The sequence below is a fragment of the Sceloporus undulatus genome, chromosome 1 (assembly GCF_019175285.1).
Source record: "Sceloporus undulatus isolate JIND9_A2432 ecotype Alabama chromosome 1, SceUnd_v1.1, whole genome shotgun sequence".
NCBI classification, from domain to species: Eukaryota; Metazoa; Chordata; class Lepidosauria; order Squamata; family Phrynosomatidae; genus Sceloporus; species Sceloporus undulatus.
Window position 1 is genome coordinate 201,628,135 of NC_056522.1, and position 23,899 is coordinate 201,652,033.

The 23,899-nt window shown below is 39.8% G+C and overlaps 1 protein-coding gene across 7 annotated transcripts in view; it reads right to left on the reverse strand.

Moving 5' to 3' along the window:
- Nucleotides 1-1,909: 1,909 nt before the first annotated feature.
- The window catches only part of ITPRID2 (ITPR interacting domain containing 2), a 114,457-nt gene continuing 92,467 nt past the window's right edge, over nt 1,910-23,899 (reverse strand). For 3 of the 7 annotated variants that reach the window (XM_042479782.1, XM_042479790.1, XM_042479771.1), the window contains exons 11-20: nt 22,278-22,331; nt 21,897-21,988; nt 19,332-20,519; nt 16,968-17,045; nt 15,332-15,459; nt 13,190-13,340; nt 10,928-10,993; nt 9,828-10,241; nt 4,799-4,922; nt 1,910-3,091 (exon numbers count right to left, since the gene is read on the reverse strand). In XM_042479782.1, the coding sequence (XP_042335716.1) occupies nt 4,812-4,922; nt 9,828-10,241; nt 10,928-10,993; nt 13,190-13,340; nt 15,332-15,459; nt 16,968-17,045; nt 19,332-20,519; nt 21,897-21,988; nt 22,278-22,331 (2,282 nt within the window). In that variant the 3' untranslated portion in view covers nt 1,910-3,091; nt 4,799-4,811. Of the gene's footprint in view, nt 3,092-4,798; nt 4,923-9,827; nt 10,242-10,927; nt 10,994-13,189; nt 14,114-14,929; nt 15,054-15,331; nt 15,460-16,967; nt 17,046-19,331; nt 20,520-21,896; nt 21,989-22,277; nt 22,332-23,899 lie in introns of those variants that run through there. The other 4 variants (XM_042479798.1, XM_042479808.1, XR_006105071.1 and 1 more) reach the window with 4 other exon arrangements.

The window sequence follows — 23,899 nt, forward strand, 5'->3', positions numbered from 1 at the left end:
GGATAAGACAAGGCCAGTAAATCAAACAAAGGCCTGTTACAGACTGCCAAAATAAAGCTGCTTTGGGTCTCTTTGGAGGCATGCTGTTTAAATGATGTATGCATCCTAAGAATCCAGAAGCTGCACCCAAAGCTGCACTCCAGTGCTTAGGAATGGAGTATGGCTTTGGCGCAACCTCTGGACTTGTAGGACCCATGCGTTTAAATAGCATACCTCCAAAGAGACCCGAAGCAGCTTTATTTTGGCAGTCTGTAACAGGCCAAAGTCTCTAGATAGCCAACTTGCCTGGGAGGGTTCGCTTGTGAACTAGACATGCAGCAGAGAAGTAAAACCAGTTCAAAATCCTGAGAGCCAAAATTTTCACCCCATCCAAAGATCAAGGTTTCAGGTATCAGGACAATTGTTCCCAACAGAGAACATGGATTAGAGATGTCTCTAGATTATCTCCTTTTCCATGGCAAGAAGCCTCATTGACCATCTTTGGTCTGCTTTCTTTTCTGCCTGTCAGGTCCGAAGGCTTAATGGTTGCAATTGCTCATCCAATTGTTCTAATCATTCTGCTAGTGCCAGTGTTTGCTCAGTCCCAGGTGTCCTGGCTTTCTTGCCCAGGGCTTCATAGTCCAAGGTGATCTGCTCAAAGGTGTTCTCAGCACCATAACTGGCACCCACATGAATAAGGAGTACTGCTTTGTGTTCTGGATCAGCTAGACTTGCACAGAATATAACAGGAAATATTTCTACATATAATGTTGTGTGTAGAAAATGCTATTTCCTGTATTCTGTGCAAACCAATTACGTGACATTTTGTACAGACTAAGTCCTGAATTACAAATAGGCTTTGAAAATAGTGTTTTTGAAGACTTTCTCACGGTGGGAAGAACATTGCTAAAATTACCTGTTTCATCCTGGTAAAAGAAAATCAGTGAACAATTACAGCGCTTTCCAGACAGAGAGAAGTTATAAATCAGGGTCCAAGTGAGGCAATATAAAACTGTTCGAATGGTAATAAATACTAAGGAATTTGTTTCAGGGATATAATTATTATTCTATAGATCAGGGATAGGAAAATGTGGCCTTACAGAAGTAATTGAACTGCACCTCCCATCATCCTTCACCACTGGCTATACTGTCTTGAGTTGCAGTCAAATACCTGGATATAAGTATTATAGTTCCCTTGGATCCTACCTTTAAAATCACAATCTAATGGGTGCCTTCACAGAAAGATCAGGTGACATCATATGAAGCTCCACGTGATTCTAGCTTTGGCTTAGATTTTGCACCATAAATATTTTACTTATTTACAGCAGTGTTGTTGATCTGGCTTACATATGGAAAATATAAACATTTCACAATTTTAATTTTCAGGCTACAGACTGGAAAGGTCAGCTTCACAAAATAAAGGCAAAACACCTCCTATGATGGAGATCATAGGTGGCAGGCTTTCCTGAAACTCAGTTTCATAATACAAATATGAACTAACACAATTAATGTTACATCGAGGATTGAAAGGATGGTTTGCATTACCTATGCAAAACTTGGAAGCAGTAAGTTAGAAGTTGCCTAGTTCTCTGTAACTCATTATAGGTTTTTTTTGGGGGGGGGGTTAAAATGTAACCATTTTACATTTTCAAAATAGCACAGAGAGCAATAACAGGAATTCCCCCCTCCCCCGTGAAAAATCAAGAATGTTTTCTAGTTTCCTTTAAATACTTTTTGTCTAAATACATCTGTGATGGCACATACTTAAGTTTAAGAATTGTTTTGAAACACACACTTTATCTGATGTGGCACATACAATTCCATCAACATGAATAAACCTGTTTTTAAGATGTAACAGATTAGTTTCACAAATGTCTACCCAAGGACTGATTCAAAAAAGTGACTATTTAAAAACACACTACTGCAGACATCTAGGCAAAATAAATAATTTTATTGGCATTAACACTCTCTTTTATAAAGAGATCAGAGCTTGTGTATATTCCAGGGAAACGCAGCTCCTTGACAATTTTTTCATACAATATTGTTAGGATTTTAAAAGTCATTGATTGTGTCTTCAACACAATCAGAACATTTTTATGATCTGGAAACAACCATCTTAAAAAGAAAGAAATCCCAGTGGTATAGAAACATTGTTGTAGTAGCCATAGCTTGAAAGCTGTACATCAAGAAATCTGCGTACATGCTTCTGATCTTTACATCTGTAGCAATAAATGCCTTTTCCTCAAGGCTGCAGGAAAACTGCAGAGAAGGGAAAGGGAACTAGTTCCTTCCATCTTCCCTGTAACAACTACCAAACCATTCATTTCCAAGTTACATACCACTTTTTTAAACTAGTGTTTTAAAGACATTTTAATAAAAATGCCACCTCCTTATATATCTGAGTAGTTAATATATATTAAGGGTTGTTTTTTTAAAAACAAAACAAAATGAAACGAAGACAAGGCACAGAGAAGAAAAAGGAAAATTAAAGAAACAGAACATTATTATTATTTTAAGAAAGATAAAGTCTTTCAGTGTAAGCATCTTTAGTAGTTTTATGTGAGTTCATATAATTCTCTACATTTTAGAAACAAGAATTTCTTCCAAGAGATAACATTTTTTACAACAGGTTATCCTCTTCTTTTGAAGTGGCACTCAGTAACAGCAGTAGAAATAGTTATTTCAAGCTCTCAGAATGGACCAATTATTGCACAGTTAAATACCTCACAGAGGTCAGTGGGAGATTTTATTGCTGCTGAAGTTGATTAAAAAAACCAATCAATCCTAGACTATTTATAACTGAAGTAGGGTAGGTTCAGAAGTCTTCAAGTCTTACAAGGAATGCCTCTATCAAGAAATATGAGCTCTGCACAAATGAACAGTAGGAACATCCAAATAAATATTAAGGCTTGCAATAGCTATAGTTCTCTTGAAAATTCATGGGCAGTAGTAAGGTGAAGAGTCCAGGTCACAGCAGAGGGGCAGAAAGTCAGGCGTTGCATAACATACAACTGTGGATTGTATACAGTATCCATTGCTTTTGTCCCCCAGAGTATAGACACACATGCTCCAAAATGGGGAAGGGTACAGTGTGTCTGGACCACATGACAACCTTTGAGAAAATAAAGAAATATTATATAGTCATAATGTGAAGTAAGAAGGAATTACTTAATTACTAAAGCAGGAGTGCATTTATTAAATGGGTGATCCAGATCAACCCTTGGAGTATTATTTTTAAACTGAAAGAATATAAAATATCGATGCTAACCAGAGCATCCATCTACCACTGCTAACTTACAAATGGCTTCAGCATGTAATTGTGTCTTTTATACTTCTCAATAACTATTATGACATATAGGCACAAGTAGCTGATACTTCAAAGAGAAATAGCAAAGCAAACAAGAGCAGGTCTATTTACTTGCAGTTGTAGTACTTAATGTTAAAGGAGGGCAGAATGAATAGGAAAAGGTCTATCATGTTACCATGGTTAGACTGTTAAACTAGAACTGGGGAGACATATTCACATTTCTGTTAAACCATTAGGTTAAAGTTGGCCAGTTATTACTAATCTCACAGCACTGTTCCGAGGGTAAAAACAGGAGAAGCAGAACTTTCTGAGAGCCGGTATGGTATTGAGACTAGGAAACTAGGAGATCAGGGTTCAAACTCCCACGCAGCTATGAAAACCCACTGCGTGTTATTGGTCAAGATGAATTCTTTCAACCTCAGAGGATGGCAAGGGCAAACCCCCTCTGGACAAATTCTGCTAAGAAAACCCATGATAGGTTTGTCTCAGGGTCATCATTAGGCAAAAATGATATGAAGACACAGAACAGCAGCAGAACCTTGTACATCTCTTGTCCTTCTTGGAGTCAAGGTAGTATATTATGTGTCTATGTGACATAATTAGAAGCTGGAGAATACAATGAAAGATCTGGCACATGGAATTGAGAAAATCTGAAGCTGCTGAGTTGAAACGGAATGTGCGTAAGCAACTTAAAAGATAAGGACAACATAATGCAAGGACATGAAACTGAAATGTACCAAAACAAGAATGGAATGTGTGCAATACAATCTAATGTAAGGAGTACTAAAACAAGAATGGAATGGGAAAAACACATCGATCAAGAAAAATGACACAGATATTAAAAAGTATAAAGGAATTTTCAAAACCATGGCGCTACTCTGCCAGAATCAGTTTTAATGACACCGACCACTCACTCAGAGAACTGATCAACCTCTGGGAAGAGTCATGATCATGAGTACTGTAGGAATGTGTGTATGAATGAGGCCTCTTTATATGTACAGTGGACCCTTGTTATACGCTGGGGTTTGGTTCCAAGATCCCCTGTGTATAACAAAATCCGTGTATGCTCAAGTCCCATTAAATATAACGACACAGCAAAATGGTGTCCCTTATAAAAAATGGAAAATCAAGGTAAATGTATACTTTTTTGGGACATTTTCAAACCGTGTATGCTTGAATCCGTGTATAAAAAATCCGTGTATAAGAAGGGCTGACTAATTTGTTAGAATAAATGTTACTTATGTTAGAATAAATGTTACATACAAAGTGTTTAAACCCAGATCTAGTCTCTTATGTGTCTTATTGAAAGTCCTCTAGTCTAATTCTATATTAACTCACTTCTCTGGATTCAAAGAACAACTCCTAGATAGGTGGCAGGACAGCAATGTAATAAATGAGTGAGTGGTTTAAAACTCTCTGGGAACTCAAAACACATTTTCTATGTGTATTTTATAGACGAAAATCCTAAATCTGTCAACAGAGATTACAGGTGAGGAGTACTAAAGAAGATACCTGTAGTACCGATTCAAGGTTGCATTTCTTGCTTAGTGTTAGCAGATCTGCTAGGGGAAGAGACAGCTGCTAACAGTCCACTGACAATCTCCCTTCTGATCTCACCAACAATAGATTCTTTGATCTGAAAAGAAAAATCGTATTTTAATTTAAGCTACTGTATTTGCCAGTCTATATTTATTTATATTTATGTTATCCCCACTTTGCTTACAACATTTCAGTCACTGGTGTGATGCAGAGCTCTTGAGAGAGTCCGCAGCCAGCTCTATAGTGTCAAAGTTGGGAAGAAGGCAAGCTACTCTCATGTTTGCCTGGGGATGGTGTTACACTTGCTACACTCTGCAAAATACTCAAAGCCTGAACAGGGATTTTTACTGTATGTGTAATTTCACTTAGCAGTTTATTTGTCATGTCATCCAGTTGTAGGGTGCAGTCAGTATCTGGTTTGTTTCCCTCCCAACAAACTCAAGAAAGAACCCATGGCTTTATGGTTGTTTCTCTGATTTTTGGGAGGAGAAAAAGACCAGAGACTTTGTTTAGCTGCCCCCTCCGCAATCTGGTTGTCACCATGGGTCCTTGGCCTGTCATGTCATGTGATTGCAGCCGGTACATCAAAACAGTACTTTCCTAGGCCTGTGACCATGCCTTTATTTTTCTTCAAAATTTGTGAAAGACCCTCAGTTGAAACAACACTTGGTACTCATAGCTTAGTGCAATGTAATTTTGGCTTCTAAAATAAATCTTTCTTTGTTCAGATGGAATGTCTCTCATTAGCTAACAAGTTATCCTTTCTTCTTATTAACATTGCCAACAGTTACAGATTGCTGGCCCACTAATTCACCTCTCTCCCCTTTCCCTTTTGACCTGGGAGTACAAACCAGCAGGAGTGGATATCAAAGCACTAGTGCCCAAAAACATTAACACCCTGGGGCAGGAATCTCTAAAGATCCTTTTTTCCATAGGGACCTATCTGAGAAGGTCATTCTTTGGACAACAAGCATTCAAAAGTGGAAGGTCCTTATCTGTGGTGGCACCCAGGACCTGGAACCCAATCACTAGTTTTGTTCACTGATTGCTTTTGTTACTAGATGAAGTAAGGGTTTTCTGTGTCCCTCCCCTGCACACACACCATAGCCTTTTAGCTGGATTTAGCATCATCTTATCACTTTTAGCTATTTTTATCTCACTTCTTGTACACCATTTCATCTTCTGTAGTTTTAACTTAATATTTTTATATGAGTTGCCATCTGTTACGCTTTTCTTCATTCATCATGCACTTTATCCTGATGGCATTTCTTAAAAAATGGAATATAAGCCTCTTAAGTAGATAAAATCAGTTAAAATGGTAGGTGTTCATCTTCCTTTCCTAGTGAGCAGCCCAATGCAGAGATCAGGGTCTGCCCTTTCATTTGGCCCTGGATAATCCCAATAGTGACATCTGGTATACAGGGTTGGCGATGCCATGAGTCAAAGTGAGGCAATCATCTTAGGCAGCAGTTGCTAGGTAAACCAGTGGCAGTAACATCTTAGAGAAGACAGTTGTATGTGTACCACGCTGCCTGCTGTGAACTTTTAAAACTATCTTGATGCAGTAGAGGCTGAAATTTCAATTGGCAATCTGGTCAGTGCATGGAGCCTGTATGTACATGTTGTCCCTTGCCTCAGATAACAAATTGTCTGGAGCTGGTCCTGTTGACGTAACACCTATGCATGAGGATGTAGATAAAACTCCTTCTAGCTTGATTCTATCTTAACTCTCATATAGGCAATTTTTTAACAAACAAACTTCTACTGAGTGCCTTAATCTGGGGTACTATTCATCCCAATGAGACTTTTCAATGTACTGCTGGGTTTAATCAGGTCCAAATTCCACAGGAGTGTTTGTGGAACATGAATCAAGGGTATATCACAATGCAGACATCCAGAACCAGAAAACACATGGTTGCATGAGGCAGCATATTACCTTGAGTAAGCAAATATTATTTACAACAAATTATATTACAATTGTTTACAACAAGTGACTATGTCTGCCTAACTCCTAGCTCTATTTTTGTGCAAATTCTGCAACAAAACATGGGCCTGTGAGTTGCAGAATCATAGAGTTGGAGAGACCACAAGAGCCATCCAGTCCAACCCCCTGCCATGCAGGAACACACAATCAAAGCACCCCGACAGATTGCCCTCCAGCCTCTGTTTAAAAACTTCCAAAGGAGGAAACTCCACACACTCCAAGGGACTATTTTCCACTGTTGAACAGCTCTTACTGTCAAGAGGTTCCTCCCAATGTTGAGGTGGAATCTCTTTTCCTGTAGCTTGAATCCATTACTCCAGGTCCTATTCTCTGGAACAGCAGAAAAAAAGCTTGCTCCATCCTCAATTTGACACCCCTTCAATTACTTAAACAGAGCTATCATATGACCTATTAACCATCTCTTCTCCAGGCTAAACATACATAGCTCCCTAAGTCTCTCCTCATAGGGGGATGGTTTCCAGACCCTTCACCATCTTAGTCAGCCTCCTCTGGACACACTCTTAAATGTCGTATCTGCCTGCTGTAAGGGTTACATACTTTAGGAATAGACAGGCTTATAAACATTTAAAATAAAGCAACCCAGTTAGAAGGCCAACTGTGTGTCTGAAAGAACAAGAAACCCTTAATGCATAAGGCTGATTTAAGGTGCCCAGTGGGTGTGGGTGTGCACTGTCCTGAGATCTTTAGGCTGCCTTGTGTTAGTGTCTAGACACATAAGGCATGACATAGAGCCATCATACTACTGTATGATGTTAGAATGGACTCCAGATTGGGATGAGCAACTGGGAAACTTGCTGGAATCTTGCCAGGAATTTTGCTGGAAGGTCAATAATAAGGAGGGAAAAAAAAACAGGAGCCAAAGACAAGGAACAACCTCAAGCATACCCAGACCAAGAAGACCATTGTCTGAAGTCACTTCCCAGACACAGAGCTTTTTAAAAGTTCTTTCTGTCTAAGACTCACAGTGTCTAATTCCTGGAATAGTTAACTGCCCAGGAATATATTCCAAGTGGCAGCCCTAGCTCCTAACTAAGAACTGATAATTTTGTAGACAGTTGCTCTAAGTAGAACCATCAGTTCTCAGTTCTGTATCTGGTGGCTTCTGATGGCAGTTCACTGTTTGGGATTTGCTTCTTCAGGGACAATTGCTTCTCTACCAAATAAAAGGGTAGATGTTTTTTAAAAGCCAGAAACTAATTAGAAGGAAACAAATGCTGCACTCTGAAGCAAACTGATAAAGTCATCCCAAATTAGCATAATTAATGGATGTGCCAACAAGAGAAAAGGATTCATCTTTGTGGGAAGGGAACCGGACTAGGAACAGGGAACTTGTGTTCTATTCCTGGCTTTGCAACAGCAAGGCTTCCTGTGTGACCTTGGCAGGAAGCTGGAAGACCTTTGCATCCAAGTATGCTGGCTACAAGGAGGAAGGTTACTTTTGCACTTTGTTAAGTAATGTTTGTGAAGGAAAGGCAGCACATAAAAAAAAAAAGTACAGCAACTCTTTTTTAAAAAAATGTCTTAATAGCTGAGTGTATTCCTAAAGAACATTTTAAAATGTGCTAGCATCACTTCTCAAAACAGCTTGGATCCCACTTGAAAAGATAAAATGCTTGCATCTAATGAAAGCTTGCTGCTTTTGAAGACGCTTCTGCAAAACTAGTTCTCTGACATGCCTACAATATTCCTCCTTACCAAGCTTTGGTGAGACTTGCAAAACTGCACATGTATTCTGAAAAAATAATATAGAAACTGCTCATAAATATTTACTAAATGCTAGAATTCATATAAATCAAAACTTTATTAGGTTCAACAAAATGTTACAAAAATGCTATGTGTAGCACTTCTGTAAAATTTTAGGGGTATAAGAAAATACTACTAGCTACTATTGATTTTTGCTTTTACTTCAAGACCACATGGCTTCATTTTTTAAATCTGAAATCATATTCTTTTCTTTGAACAATGTGTTTAAAATTATTACTCTTTCCCTAATCAGTGGGTTAACTTAACTTTTTGGTACTGTTATATCTCACAAATGACAGGCCAGGCTGTATGTTCCATAAACCACGGGAGAATAAATGTAAGTATGTAAACCAAGGGAGAACAACTGTACTATAAGCTGTTTTCTTCTGTGGATATGTTCTCATTTATCTGAAGGAATAGTGAGTTCTTTTCTATTCCAGTAAATAGTTAGAGGGCAAAAGCTTCAAACACATTACAGTCCACTGAGGCATGATATGAAACACTACATATTTATTATGCTCACACCCTTTGCAAATAAGATAATTCAAGTACACAGAAGCAGAGGAATTATTCAGTAAGCCATGAGTTTAACATTTGTGGGGAGAAAAAAAAATCAAGAATGCTTACTAATGGACTTCTCTGCAAGGAATTTGGAAACAAACAATGGAAGGCTGATGCTTTTGGTATTTATGAGATGTGACGTGTATTTAATTAAATGCATGTTGCCACTCAGCTGCCCTCCTCTGAAATATATACAAAACAAACAACTAGGCCAATTTCTCTGTTGAAGAACGAAGTAATACAGTTCTACATTACGAAGTAATACAGTTCTACACTCACTTATTTGGGAGCATAACCAGATTAATTCATACGGTCTTGAAAAAAGTTTAAAATAGGAACTTGCAAGGATGGATTGCCAGATACCCGGTAGAGGCCATCCATTCAGATCCAGCAAATGCTACTTGCAAATGTCTAGTGATCACTCCACCCAAAATGGTCAATGCTCAGACATTATAGGTGTTGCAGTCCAAAACATATGGAGGATATAAAGTTACCTGCTCCTCTTCTAGATCATTTCACCATAATTCACTTTCTCTGCTCTTATTTATAAGCTTCATATCGCTCTTGCAGGCATTACGCCAAGCCTGCTCTCAGGCAAAACCTCATCCAACTGAAAGCTCCAATTAATAAAGTGTGTAAGGTGGCAAAAATCCACTCCAGTGGGAAATCTGTAACCTACTTGCCCTCACTCACCTCTCGGATGACTTGCTGCAATTCGTCATTTTCCACGCTCCTGTGAATTTCTTCTGTTGTAGGAGCAAGAGGAGTTTTTTCAAGTTTCTGCTCAGCCTCACGCATAGATACTGGCTGCTGTTCAGAGTGCTCTGGCGGCTGCCCTGTTCCCGCTCTTGCTGGTGGAGAGGGCATCAAAGCCACGCATGCCCGATAGACTCTTTTGCCATGGGGCTTGGGCTTAGTTGTTTCCGATGAATGAGCAACAGCTTTTCTACTGGCTTGACTAGAACACACGGAAGAAGAATCAGAATTTCCACCATGGTCAAATGCTGCTTCTGAGCCCTCTGCTGGAGGAGTCTCCATTCCTGGTTCTCCCAGTCCCATTCCCAATTCTGACTTCAGATAGGACTGCTCCCTAATGAGTTCAGAAACCTGTGGATTCAGGAGAGTGGAAGAGAGTCAACTGCTTTGACCTCTGATCATGGTAGAAACACACCTAAACTGCCACAAGGGCATGAAATGGTGTTTCAGGAGAACAGAATTAGGAATGAAATTGATTACTTGTTTATTTAATGTTAATCACTGAATTTTATTTTATGTGATGTGTGGATATAAAGACTATATTAAAAAACAATTACAGATTTAAAACAATACAAAAACTTTAATAAAAGTCCAGCTATAAATTTTTTTAAAAAAAGAAATAAAAAGAAACAGTGTTTCACTCTTAGGGCACAAGCCATGTTTTAATTTGCACAAAAATATTTCAAGGTCTTGCATGGATTCAACAGCACATCCCATTATCTCATTCACTGCATACATATACAGAGGGAGAGACTGATACCATACCCTCCATTTCCAGACTGTGACTGTACCAGGAAAAAAATTCAAACTGGTAATAAACAGCAGTGAGGCATCTCATTTATTCTACAAGATGATAACACAGGGCTTTGGGCACACAGCTGTTTGTGTACCTCCAGGATTCTATTCCGTGGTGCTACTAATGCTCATTGTTGAAGGTAGCCCAACTAAGGGCTCCTCATCCAAATGTCTGTGAGACTAAATGCCATAATGGTAACTCTACATCTACCTCCCTGACTCTGCTATTTAGGGTTACTTACTGGCTCTATCACATTCACTGGAGAAGGACATGACAAATTTTCAGCACTTCTGCCTCCATACATGCCCTAGGAGAAAAACAAAGCAGAAATTTGGATTATAATAATTTCTGGAAGCTGCTTAATTATCCATAGTGTACAGTAGGAATGGGCAAATTCAGGTGATTGGGCAGTTGTATTTCCACCTTCTAACCATGGTATAAAATTCATCACTATGCTGAGGGGGAAAGAACCACTTTAGACTTTAGAAGTATACATCTTGTTTTTACCATGGAAGTGTTTTATTTAAAGACTGAAGTTACAGTTTTGTGGCATGGCAGAGGGACTCAAAATAACTTGGGGTGGGGAATTGTATGTGGCCTGCAGGCCAGGAATCCCAGCTATATACACTATACAGTAGTTTTCTGAGAAAACCTCAAACCAGGGAGCCAAAAATAAAAAAGAAATGAATAACTTCTATTCTGACATTTTAGAAGGCTGCTGTTAATGTATAAATAAGGAATTTTAAAAACGTATAAGGGTTCATGTTCCCTTCCTACATCAGCATTCTTCTCTTGAAAAGAAAAAGAAAAATCTGATCATGCAGAAGACAATATGTAATTTGCTTGCAGTCAACAGGGCTACTGCAACCAGAATATTAGCCTCTTTATACTTTATCCACCTCCAACAAGAAAGGATATGAAAATGACATGACTACTTTGGATTCCCTTCTCACCACTTATGAAACAAATTTCTCCTCTTCCCCCACCCACAATTCATTGATTTCTTCATATAAATATGGACAGAGAAACCAGAAGATTGGAAGAGAGGTAGACTGCAGTAGAGAGTTAGTTGCTGCAAGACAATTTTAACATGGTCCCTAATTTATAGTGGCAGCATGTTTCTCCAAAAGCAACCCAGGGAGGGTGGATCATATGCCACAGGTGGGCAGAGCTGAGGCCAGATGTGAATGAGCCCAAAAATAACAATATGCTATCCATTCTCTTTCTCCCAGCCCCTTTCATTCTCACTTTCAACCTTCTTCTCTCTTTCTTTGTGTCTCTCTTCTCCTGTTTTCCGTTTCCCACTCCCTCCAATGAAAATCCCACTCCAAAATTACTATTAAGACTGGGAAAATATACCACGTGAATAATTGTTGTTGTTGGTTGGCGGGGGGGGGGGGGGGGAGCATTTAACATGCATGGAAACGAAAACTGAAGAGGAAACAACTCCCTACTGGTTCCAAAGGCAACATGGGGCTACATCCAGCCCCCAGGCCAGCAGTTCCCCACTCCTACCCTGAACACATGTTAAAATTGTTTGGGACACAAGTTGTGACTCTAGCAGAGAATACAGGCCCGATTTCATACCTCTCAGTATTGGACAAAATAGTAACAAATCCCCAAACCAACATTTTGGCAGAGCCAACTTCAAGCTTCCCAACTTGAGAACATCGGTTGGGAGGGACAGTTCTATGATCTTTGGACCTTCTGGTTGCCAAATGGACCCTCAGAAAGACAAATCTTGCCAAAAAAGGTGCTGGCTGGAAGTCAATTTCTGTTTTTGAAAGGCAGGTATTTGGGGGAATTAAAACAGTGCACTGGGTCCTCATGACCCATAGAGCATTTGAGAACCTTTTCCCTCCCCCCCCCTTATTTTTTTGATGTGGGATTATCTGGGCCACCAAAACAGGCTTGGAAGGATGTAATTTAGCTACACTTGCTCTGCAACAATAGGAGCCATCATATGATCATGCCCATGGGACAGAATGAACTTCTCTTGAGTGTGTATGGCTTCACCATTTTGAGATTGTGAGGTAATGACCATCTGCCTAGACTGCCAGCTCCAAAGGGATCTAAGGCCACTAGTTTGACAATATGCCAGTGCGTATCCACTACTGACTTCCATTAGCCCTCTGGAATGTGGAATCTCATGAAAGCTATTCCATCTCAAAACCAAAAGCTTAATATGACTGCTGCAATTGCTGGTGGAATACTTTACATAGTGCTTCTACTTCCCTTACACAGAAATATTTGCAAAAGTACAATACATTTTCCCACTTTGAATCCCATTGTGGGAGAAAGGTGGGCTATAAATCCTTGAATTAAATAAATATAAATAAAACAAATACATTTTCTATAAAGCATCAAGCATTTAATACATTTTTTTCCCAAAGTGAAATTCTGAGAAAAAAACTGGAATACTGCTATCTGCTTGCTTGCTCCAAATAAGTATTTCCAAGCTACAGACAATCACCTGTAACTATGGACAAAACACCCTACCTACCATGAGTGTCTGTTGCCTGAAAGGTGAAGACACGTGCATACTTCTGAGCTGGTCTTCAAGTGCAAGGAGACGCTCCTCTAATTGCATTTCTAATTCTTGAAGCTCCATCCGGACAGATTTTCTCAGACTTTGCAGTTGATCGGCTTCGTATCTAAATTACAAGTAAGTTCAAAGCAACAGAAAGTATTACTCTCTTGATATGAGAACTAAAGAACTAAAACTAAGGACCCTGAACCATATTTGCTCTGATGGCATACTAGCTTGGGCTTTGTATGAAAGCTACAGCAGTGAGAAAATAAGGGTGAGATTCATGGATCAACCTCAACAGCTAGCAACTTTTACTTGCTGGGTTAACAGAACAACACTCAACAGAAACAGCTAGAAACAAAACATTCTGAATACATATTACAAATGCACTCACAGACCCTTTCTATATATAAATGTGTGGACATAAATAGAATGTTGGATTTGTTTTTGAACTGATGCATATTTATATAAATATATCTATGGCATTTTATGTGCTCCTCTGTTTCTTGGCTACAATGGTTCCCCAGGTTTCTGGAATCTATTTTGGCTGGGGAGGGCTGTGCTGGGGGAGTTACCTCTTCCTAGTTGCATTGATGGAAATCTCTGTGGAATCCAATAGTATCCCACCCATGATCTCTCTCTCTCTCTCATTCTTTCTTTCTCTCTCTCTCTCTCACACACACACACCCCCCTCAGATCTTTGCAGCACATTTGTACTATACTGGAATTCAGGCAAAGGACTCATAATCTGTGTCTTTGTATGGAGAGAGGAAGGCTACCTACTTTGCAAATCTAAAGACAAATGTGCATTTGCTGGTTGTTTTAGAAACATTACAAAATACTTAACTTTGTTTTTCAAATCCTTTGCAGCTGAATTGAGAACACCAACTCTCTTAACTAAAGGAGAACATGACTTTTAGATGGAACCAAGGTGTTTTTGATAAATCTGTAAATTAAATGCTATGCAAAGGGCCTCAGATGAAATTCAGGAGTTAGTAGTAGTATATTATATAAGCAAAGAACAGGCTTGGCCACATAGAAGGAGTATGCATGAAGAAGAAAGTGAAAGAATAAGCTTAGCAATGAATGCAGTTGTAAACACACTCCAACAATTATGTTTTTTCCTCTCAGGATGACTTCTACAATGATCCAAAAATTGGATTCCAGTGGAAACACCCTATCTTAAAGGTTTCTTAAAGGACACAAAGGGTGAACATTCGAGAAGTGGTTTCCAAGATTTTATTGCTAGAAATTGTTGGATGCCATCTCCCCTGGATGTGGAGTCTGGGAGGCAAAATCCAACAACATTTGGGATACTATTAGATTAGAAGATTAGATTGGACCTGGGCAGATTAGAGTCCAAATCTTCATTAAGACATTAGGCCTAGTCAGCCTTTCTCAATCAAACTTCATGTGCTTAAAAGGCTAACATAGAAGAGGGAAACAACATATTTTTCATTGACCTCCCTGGAGGGATAGGTTTTTTGGGTTGATGTTTTTTTTAAATAAGAGTATTAATAAAAAAAATTCAGACAAATATAACTATGGTATTGCCGAAGTATATACTGGTTATGGCTATAAAAGTCAGACTAAAATAATTGTGTGCTACAGCATCAAAATCAGCCCACTGGAAACCTCCAAAATCCTACAGAACATGAAGCTGATGCTAACTTCCAAAAAACACACACACTCCCAAATGTGAGAGGAACTTACCAAGAGAAGAAAGATCATAAGCAATGGGACGAAAATCTGATCGTGGCAGAAGTACTCTGAACTGAGCGAAGAGGAGAGATGGCAGGATAGGAAAAATAACCAGCATGGAGAAAACGGCAGTGGTCTAAAGTGAGTTATGATCAGAAACAAAGCATTTTAGTGGCAGAGGTAGAAACATAAAGTATCAGATTTTAGATGAGCTAAAGAGGCATTAGGAGAAGGGAGGGGACTGCCAACTTGCATGGTTGTGGACCAAAAAGGACAAGCAAGGCTGTGGACCAAAAAGAAAAACAGTGCTTTGGGAGTGAAAGATAACTGGGTGGAAGATTTTAAGGGGAATAACCCAACATTTAGGCACAAATACAATGACAAGTCATTTAAGGTAGCACTTGTTTTGCTAACCTCTCTTCTTCCGTCATATGCTGATAAACTGTTGTCTGCTGACGCAACATGGCCAATTCTAAATCCATCATCTGAGTTCTGAATAGGTTGAGGTTCCTTCTCACCCCTTGAAGATCTTGGAAGGTATTCTAGAATAATATAAACAAACTTGTATTTACACTCTTGAACTTCATTTAAAAAGAAGCATTTCTGTCTGTGCTTTTTCAGGGACATGCTGCAGGAGAGGTGGGGAAACCTAGCAGACAAGGCATAAGCCTCCTTGGTGCCTCAGCTACACAGCCCTCTCTGTCTTCTCTGTCCAGAGGAAAAGAAAATAGGAACAGAATTCAAAAGGACTTTGGTAAACTAGAAAACAGGACAGAAATTAATAAATGAAATTCAGTTGAGACAACTGCAAAATTCTACATTTAAGCCACAAATGTCAAATGCACAGGTATAGGATGGGGGACACTTGACTCAGCAGTACTACATATGAAAAGGACTTTAGGATTATTGTTGATATTAAACTGAACATGAGCCAGCTATGTGATGCTGCAGCAAATAAGGCAAATGGTATTTTAGCCTGAATTAATATAGCCAGTTTCCAAGTCAAGAGAAGTAATAGTTCCCCCTATATTATGTGCTAGTAAGGCCTCATCTTGAGTTATGTGTTCAGTTCTAGGTGCCTCATTTTAAGAAGAATATAGACAGGTTGGAGCAGGTTTAGAGAAGGGCAACAAGGATAAGAAGTATAGACAAAAAAAAAAAAAAACAGATTAGGAAAGGCTGAAGGAGCTGGGCACATTTGGCTCCTGAAGAGAAGACTTGTGACATAGGGCTGGAGCAGACAGGTGTGAAAGAGCGGCCAGAATCCGCTATAACCGCAAGTGGGTCAGGATTGCGTCAACTGCACTGCCCACTCCCAAAGCAGGCTGTGGCCACAGGACCCAATCCGTGCTGCTAGGAGCTGAATTATCCTGGCTCCTTTTGGTCAGGTCCAAAGAATCAGAGCGCAACATGGCTTCGGGCTATGTTGGGAGGTGTGTGGCATTTGAATGCCATGCTTCCAAAGTGTCCGGAAACTACTTCATCTGTCCCATCTGTTCCGGACCATTATTGTACTTTTTAAATACCTCAAGAAAGAGAGGAGGGGCCAAGCCTGTTCTCCATTGCCCCAGAGGGTAAGACCAGGTCTAACAATTTTAAGTTACAGGAGAGCAGATTTAATTGAACATTAGAAGGAACCTCTTGACAGTAAGAGTGGTTCAACAGTGGAATCAATTGCCTAGAGAAGTGGTGGGTTCTCCTTCTCTGGACTTCAAAATAAGGCTAGATAGCTAGCTGCTGGGGATGTTCCAGCTCAGTGATTCCCAAACGTTGATCCTCCAGATGTTTTTGAACTTTAAATCCCAGATGCCCCAGCAAGGTTTCAGGGATTCTGGGAGCTGAAGTCCAAAACATCCAGGTGACCAAAGTTTGGAATCACTGCTCTAGCTGGAGAATCTGCACTGAGCAGGGGACTGGACTCAGTGGCCCATGAGGCCCCTTCCAATTTTATGATTTTATAACACTTATATCTATACATTTTGAATTTACATTTTGAAGTTATTATTATTATATCATGAGCACAATAAAGATAAAGAAAAAGGACATTTACTTCATAAAGAGGTAGAATGGATGATCTTTGAGTACTGTAAGAGGTTGCAGTAACATCATGGCCTCTCATCACAGCATTCTAGAGGAAAAGGGAAAAATATAGTTCAGCAAGACACATGAACAACTTGATGCACAGATCTAATTACAACCAGTAGGAAACGTGTATGGGAGGTAATAATATAATTGTGGATGACTTTGAAGGATATAAGCCATTCTCTCTCTCTCTCTCTCTCTCTCTCATGCCCCCACACACAATCTCTCTCTTTCTCTTTTTGCTTTTCTTGAATTACTCAATGGGTAAAATAACCTGGCATTTCAAGTGAACCAAACTCACACTTCTAATCATCATGCTTTGATTCGTTCCCATTCTCTTCACTTCATGTGATAGCCAATACTACTAGCAGACCTGTATCTGCTATTTGTAAATGTTACAAATGCAGACCTATTACAGACCAAAGTCTTCAGAGGCAGAAATCGCACGACACTCCAGATACTGTTGGGCTGCAACTCCCACCAGCTCTAGTCAGCATTACCTGAAGGATCATGGGAGTTACAGTCCAACAACATTTGGATGGCCCGTCTCTGCTGTCTCTCTTCAACTCTGGTATTGCTCAGACTTCATTTCAATACCTGTTTTAGGAATGCAGACATCTGAAGGCATCCATATGAATTTAGATTTTGATAGGTAGAAGGGGGATGCTTAAAGCAACAATCCTTCAGAATTCCTTTGATGTGGCATAGGTATATGGAGAACACTATGATATGCATTTTCAAAGAGTGTATTTTCCAGAGAAAAAGTATGAATTTAGATGCAAAAAAAAAATACTCATCAAGAACAACCCAACCCATACAAAATACAATTTCTGACCACCCGTCCTTCAAAGGGAAGAGGGCAGCACACTCTATGTTATTTCCTCCATGAAGCAGGTTAGAGACTCTTCCTCTATACACACACACACAGACACAAAAACACCCTTTGGCCTTTTCAGCATGGAAGTATGAGGCAAGTTTTGTATACCTCTAGGAGCATGACAAACTATAGACACCATGGGAAAAATTTAAAATTTCACAAACCAAATGAGCAATGAAGTGTCACATTCATGATCAGGTGGATTTCAGATTTTATGGTTTAGTTCCTGGGAAACAACTGCCAGTCTACTCAATAACAGTGAAGTTTCTATTTGCAAATGCATCTTCAGAAATGTGAACTTCCTTGCTTTTCCTTCCCTCCCCCTGCACAGAATACAAGAGTTTACTGCATCTGGCAAACGTAATGGAATATGACAGTAGTATGAAGTATAAAAGTACAAATCCTGGAGTGGGTTTTGAAGGGAGGATGTGGAAAGAAATCTTTGTAGAAGGAGTTACTTAATGAAAATTTAGAGCTATAGAACATTCCAAGCTGCTACATTAGCTCTTTTAACCACACAAAATGTGGCTAAAACCTTTAAGATTCTCGTTGCTTTCTTCTTTCTCTCTACGCCATCCCTTTTTTATGAATTCTTTCTAGAAATATGAATAGCATTAGAATCTTGCATTGTTTCATCCCCTTCGTTTCCATATGAATTTAATGTTTAGATGAACTTGGTTTCTGCACATATCATTCCCTGAAGACATACCTGAATTAGGCTGGCTCTCAAAACTGGCATCTGGGAAATGGACACATTTCAGATTTTGATCAAGAACACCAAACGAGAACTCTCTAAATAGTGTTTAACAACAGAAAGCCTTGTGGCATTTTAAAAGTAATTTTTTTATAGTACTACCTTCCACCGATTGATGTCCACTACACCAGCGTATATATTATGGGTCCTTAAGACAGCACAAGGTTCTCTGTTCCCATTTGATGCAAATTCTTATCTTATAGATTTTAATTTTTGTATTTCAATTCTGCCCATTTATGGCAACATGACCCAGTGGATGGAGCATCTCATTTTAATTTGAGAATTCAAATCCCAATTTACCAATGGACTCTTTGAATACTCATGGGCACATTTCCCTCCTTGCTTGTTGCCAGAATAGACGACACATTAAAGTATTTAATACTTTGCCTTCAGAATTATAAATCTAAATGAGCAAACAAATGGCAATTGTGTATGAAAACTTTTGTCTAGCATTCTTAAGCTACTCATATACATATTCCCAACACACAGAGGGAGGGAGGGAGGCAGGCTACTGCCACCTTCTGCAACCAGATACCCTGCAGATATATTGGATTAAAACTTGCATACTCCCCAGCCAGCATCAGTCATTATGTCTGGGTATGACAGAAGTACAGTGGTAGTCCCATAAAAATGAAGGAGGAGGAGGAGGGCACTAAGTTGCAAAAAGCAGGGCTACAGTGGTGATCTCAGTTGCCTCTCACCTGTGAAAGGTTTTGCAAAGAGCTTCTGATATCATGCAAGACTCTCCTTAGTTGCATTTCAACAGTAGAGGGTGAGTTCATGGTAGAAAGCTGATAGGGGTGCCCAAAGTGTCTCAGTGAGTGAGGACAGCCAAAAGGGGAAGGGAGTCCACTGCAGGAGGAGCCAGGAGTGCTTGGGATGCTGTGCGTACTAAATGTCCTCATGTGGGCACATAAGGGCCTGTCCAGGCAATCAGAATGGAGTGAATGGAGAGAACAGGATGACTGAGTCATAGGTGTTGGGAGATGCAGAGGGCAACTCTGTATCCTGCTCCGGCAAGGCTCCTCCACCACCTTGTTTGCTGAAGGATGAGAAGGGTCTCTCCTCTGAGTGGAAGGAGCAATGAAAAGTGTAGATGTACACCTGGGGGAACTGCTGTTGGCCTCGCTGATGTGTCTCTCTTCTTCCTTCTCCTTCGTCTCACTCTCTTCAGGTGTGTCATATTTGTAAGTAAAAGAAGGAGGGCCACACAGAGTTTGCCTTCCTGGAGCTAGCTGGACATTTACAGATGAAACGACTCTCACTGGATTTAAGAGCGTGGTTGGTAAGGACTGGGAGCGCCTCAGAGGATAACCCAGGTCAGCGATTCGGTGCCTTTGCTTCAGAAGAAGGTCTTTTGATTTCAAGAGACTGCGGCCAGCTCTGGAATCAGATGAAGCACTGATCCGCCTCTGAGCTCTCTGCAAAGCAATGCTAACCCGTTCTGCAGAGGAAGGAGATGAACTGCTGCTTTCTATAGATGACATTGATTTAAGAATGTGATGAGTTTTATACGGTGGGAATTCATGTTCGCTGCTTTTATCTGCATCACTGTCTTCGCTGCCTTCCTCCAAAACATCAGCTTCTGCCTCCCATGCAGAGGATTCTTCATTCCTTCGAACAAAGTCTTCACTGCCAAATTCTGCACTTCCCCCACTCTCAGTTGCACATTCTAGCATTTTCTGGCTTTGTCCAGCATTCACCTCAGAAACCATCTCCCTCTTCCGTTGCTCCACTTCTGAGAGGAGGAAGTTCTCCTCCTCAAGCTCATTAAAATAAAGCTCTTGTTCAGCGACTGGCGTCTTGAGTTCTTCACTGTAAGATGTAACAGTTGTCTCACTGTCACAGCTATCAGCACTGCTTCCCATGGCCTGTAAGGATTCGTGTCCCTGTGAAGAATAGATTGAAGATTGGAATAAAAATGAGGAAGGAGCCAAAACATTTGCACTTTTGCAGAAATAAAAAAAACTGTGAACAGGGCAGTAATTTATCTTGTATCTAAATGATACATGTATTTTATAAAATCATCTTCACCACTGAGTTTGGCTTCCTTTTCATTGTACAGACAAAGAGGCATGCATGGAGATAGACTTCTTGCTCAAACTAGCAGGGTCACAACTACAGTTGCACAGGGAAGACCAAGACAAGCAGTCCATTAAGAAATTAATGTCACAACAAAAGCTGTCTTGGCTCAAACCAACATAGCATGCTTTATGGCTTTCAGTGCATCTACTCAGAAATGCAGAATGTGATCCAATCTGCCCACAACAAAATGATGTTGTTGTTCCCAATAAACACTTACAAACTGCATCAGTAGGAGCCAACTATGCCACAGCATAGGAGAAGATCTGTTTATCTTTGGGATCATATATGACAAGGCAGATGAACACTAAGATATATTGTATAAGTAGGCCAATAGCTAAATGGATATATCTGTATACTTTGGGTCTTTCGGATTCTATTTCTTGGTGCAGGCAGCTCTGTGCTATGTCTGCCCCAAAGTAGTACACCAGCCCAAATATTATACATTCTTAACCCCTTGGTAGAGAGCAGGCATTCACAACTTTTTGCCAACTGAAATTTGTGTAGCAGGTTATACCTGAAAGCAACATTACTTAATAATGCACTTTTGTTATATGGTGTGAGAACTGCACTGTTATGCCACTGGCACAGATTTTATAATTTCATTGATTTCAAAATTGTAAGATGTTTTTAACATGGCTTATAAAATGTATTACATGAATAAAAGCAAGATTTTTCATGAATGCCAGTGGAACTGAAAGAAATATCACCACCAGTAAAAACAGAGTATGTCTGATTATGTTATTTGGATAGAGACAGACACAACAGTTAATGAAACAGAACTTATCTTTTAGATTTCTTGCTTATAATTATCTCACTGGAAAAGGAAATAGAAGCACCAAAGGCTATCTGACTATTAGCAAGTCTGAAACAAGGTCCTACCCTAAAAGATCAGAACTTTTAATTTTAAAAGGAACTTGCTAATCATCTCCCACTTAGTGAATGGAAAAAGCTCCTATCTTCTCACATTTATTGCAAAACATGATAGTTTTATGTTTTTGCAAATGTTTTTCATTGCTTTATTCTTTTAATAGTTGAATTTCTTTTAAACTTTTGTAAATTGTTAATTTTCATCTGTGTTTGTTTTTATCTGTTGTAAGCCTCCTTGGGTCCAAACTGGGAACAGGGAGGAGATGAAAGTGGGGGACAGAGAGGGAAACATCCCAGTCACATGAGAAACCTACCTGCGGCTGATTTAGCAAGAAGCAGTCTGTAGAAGAATCTTCTGCAAAACCACTGCTGTCAGAATGCTGACTTGCTGAACGTAAAAGCTGGTCTAGAGAGGGTTCAAAAACAGAAAGGGTAGAAATAAATAATTTCTCAGACTGCTCTTTCAAACCAAACCATAATGTCAATCTGGATTTATTCACTGAGAGGATAAAAGTGTTTATTTACTGAACTAAGATACCCAGCCTGTCTTATCCCCAAAATCTGATGTTTGAAATCACTGCCCTTCTCCCAAATCACATGGAAAGCAACACAGCTGTGGAAAGCAAGGATTTTCATGATTTGTATCAAATCAGGAAATGTAGCATCAGAACAGGGGATTCTAAAACATATCATACTTGTGAAATTTCTACTGGTAGTGAGACAGCAGCCATTGTTCACATTTTTCTGTCCTGTTTTGTGAAACAGACAAACACAGTTAATATGAATTCCAGGGCAGCATTATACATTTTAGGCTGGAAGCACTAAATATCAGGTTTCTTCCAGTCCCCATTTTGATTTACAGTTACAGATTAAAGTCAGGAAAAGCAGCAAGTCCCCAATTATATCCTGTAGAGGCACTATCCATGCATTCTGAAATGCATGTGATCTAGAGACTTAGACACTTCACAAGTTATATGTTTTGTCTTTGCACTACTCTACACTATTTGTTATGAAGTCAAAGCCCACAAAGCACATCTATGGCATGTCAGCAACTCAGCTTTCTGGTTTTGATGTCCAGTCAGGGATGCAAAAATGGGGATTACCAAGGATTCAGAAAACCCTAGTATATGTCTGGAGGTAGATTTCAGCATGAAGAATGCTGTAATGGGGGGGGGGGGGGGGCGTTAGAATCTTACAACATTCTGTAAGGGTTAACCTTCATAAAATAAGCCAGAAATAAACAGGCATTTTACAACATATGAGTCATATTACAAGGGAATTTAAAAAACATACCGTATACATTCATGTATCAGTTGACCTCATGTATAAATTGAGGGCAGTTTTGGGGGCCAAAATAATGGAATTTGATATGACCCATGGATAAGTCGAGGGTCAAACACTGGAGCAGATCTAAAGGGGGAAACAAAGCACCACTTTCCTCCCTATATCTCCCTCTCTGGACCTCTCCCAAGGGTCCCAGTCTTGACATGGAAAAGGGGCAACAAACCTTGGCACGTGCGCGCGCGCACACACACACACACACACATATATATACACACTCTTCCCCTTACCAAAAGCATCTCCAAGGCTCATGGCTTGCAAAAGGACAGACCCCACTCTCTCTTTCTTCTCTTCACCCCAAGATTCCCAAGGTTCATGGATTGCAAAACAGGATACAGATCTTTCTCTCTCTCTCTGCCCTTCACCCCTAGGTTTCCAGGCTCATGGCTTGCAAAACGGGGTACAAGCCTGGGCCTACTCTCTCTGTGTTTGTGTATCTTGCCTCCGCAGGTGCCTGTTAGCTCTGGCTGCGCGGGAAGGCTGAGGGATAACAGACACACACACACACACAGGGAGAGATGGGGAATGCGCCGGGGATTCAAACGGGGAGCTGTTACGAGGCTACAGAGATAGGTGGGCACTTTTTCAGGTAATTTATAAGCATTAACTCATTGCCCCATATATAAGTCTACCCATGATTTTGGAGTCCATTTTGGGGTATAAATTTCTTGACTTATAGTCGAGTATATAGGGTAATTAAATCTGGAACTGAGAGGTCCATTTTAAATTTGTTACATCTGAATGTGTCACACATGAGTTACAAATAATTTGATGCTTCACACAAACACTTGTTGAGTAGCAGTTTCTTTTCAGGGGAAGGTTTCCAACTAGTATATAGGGTAATTAAATCTGGAACTGAGAGGTCCATTTTAAATTTGTTACATCTGAATGTGTCACACATGAGTTACAAATAATTTGATGCTTCACACAAACACTTGTTGAGTAGCAGTTTCTTTTCAGGGGAAGGTTTCCAACT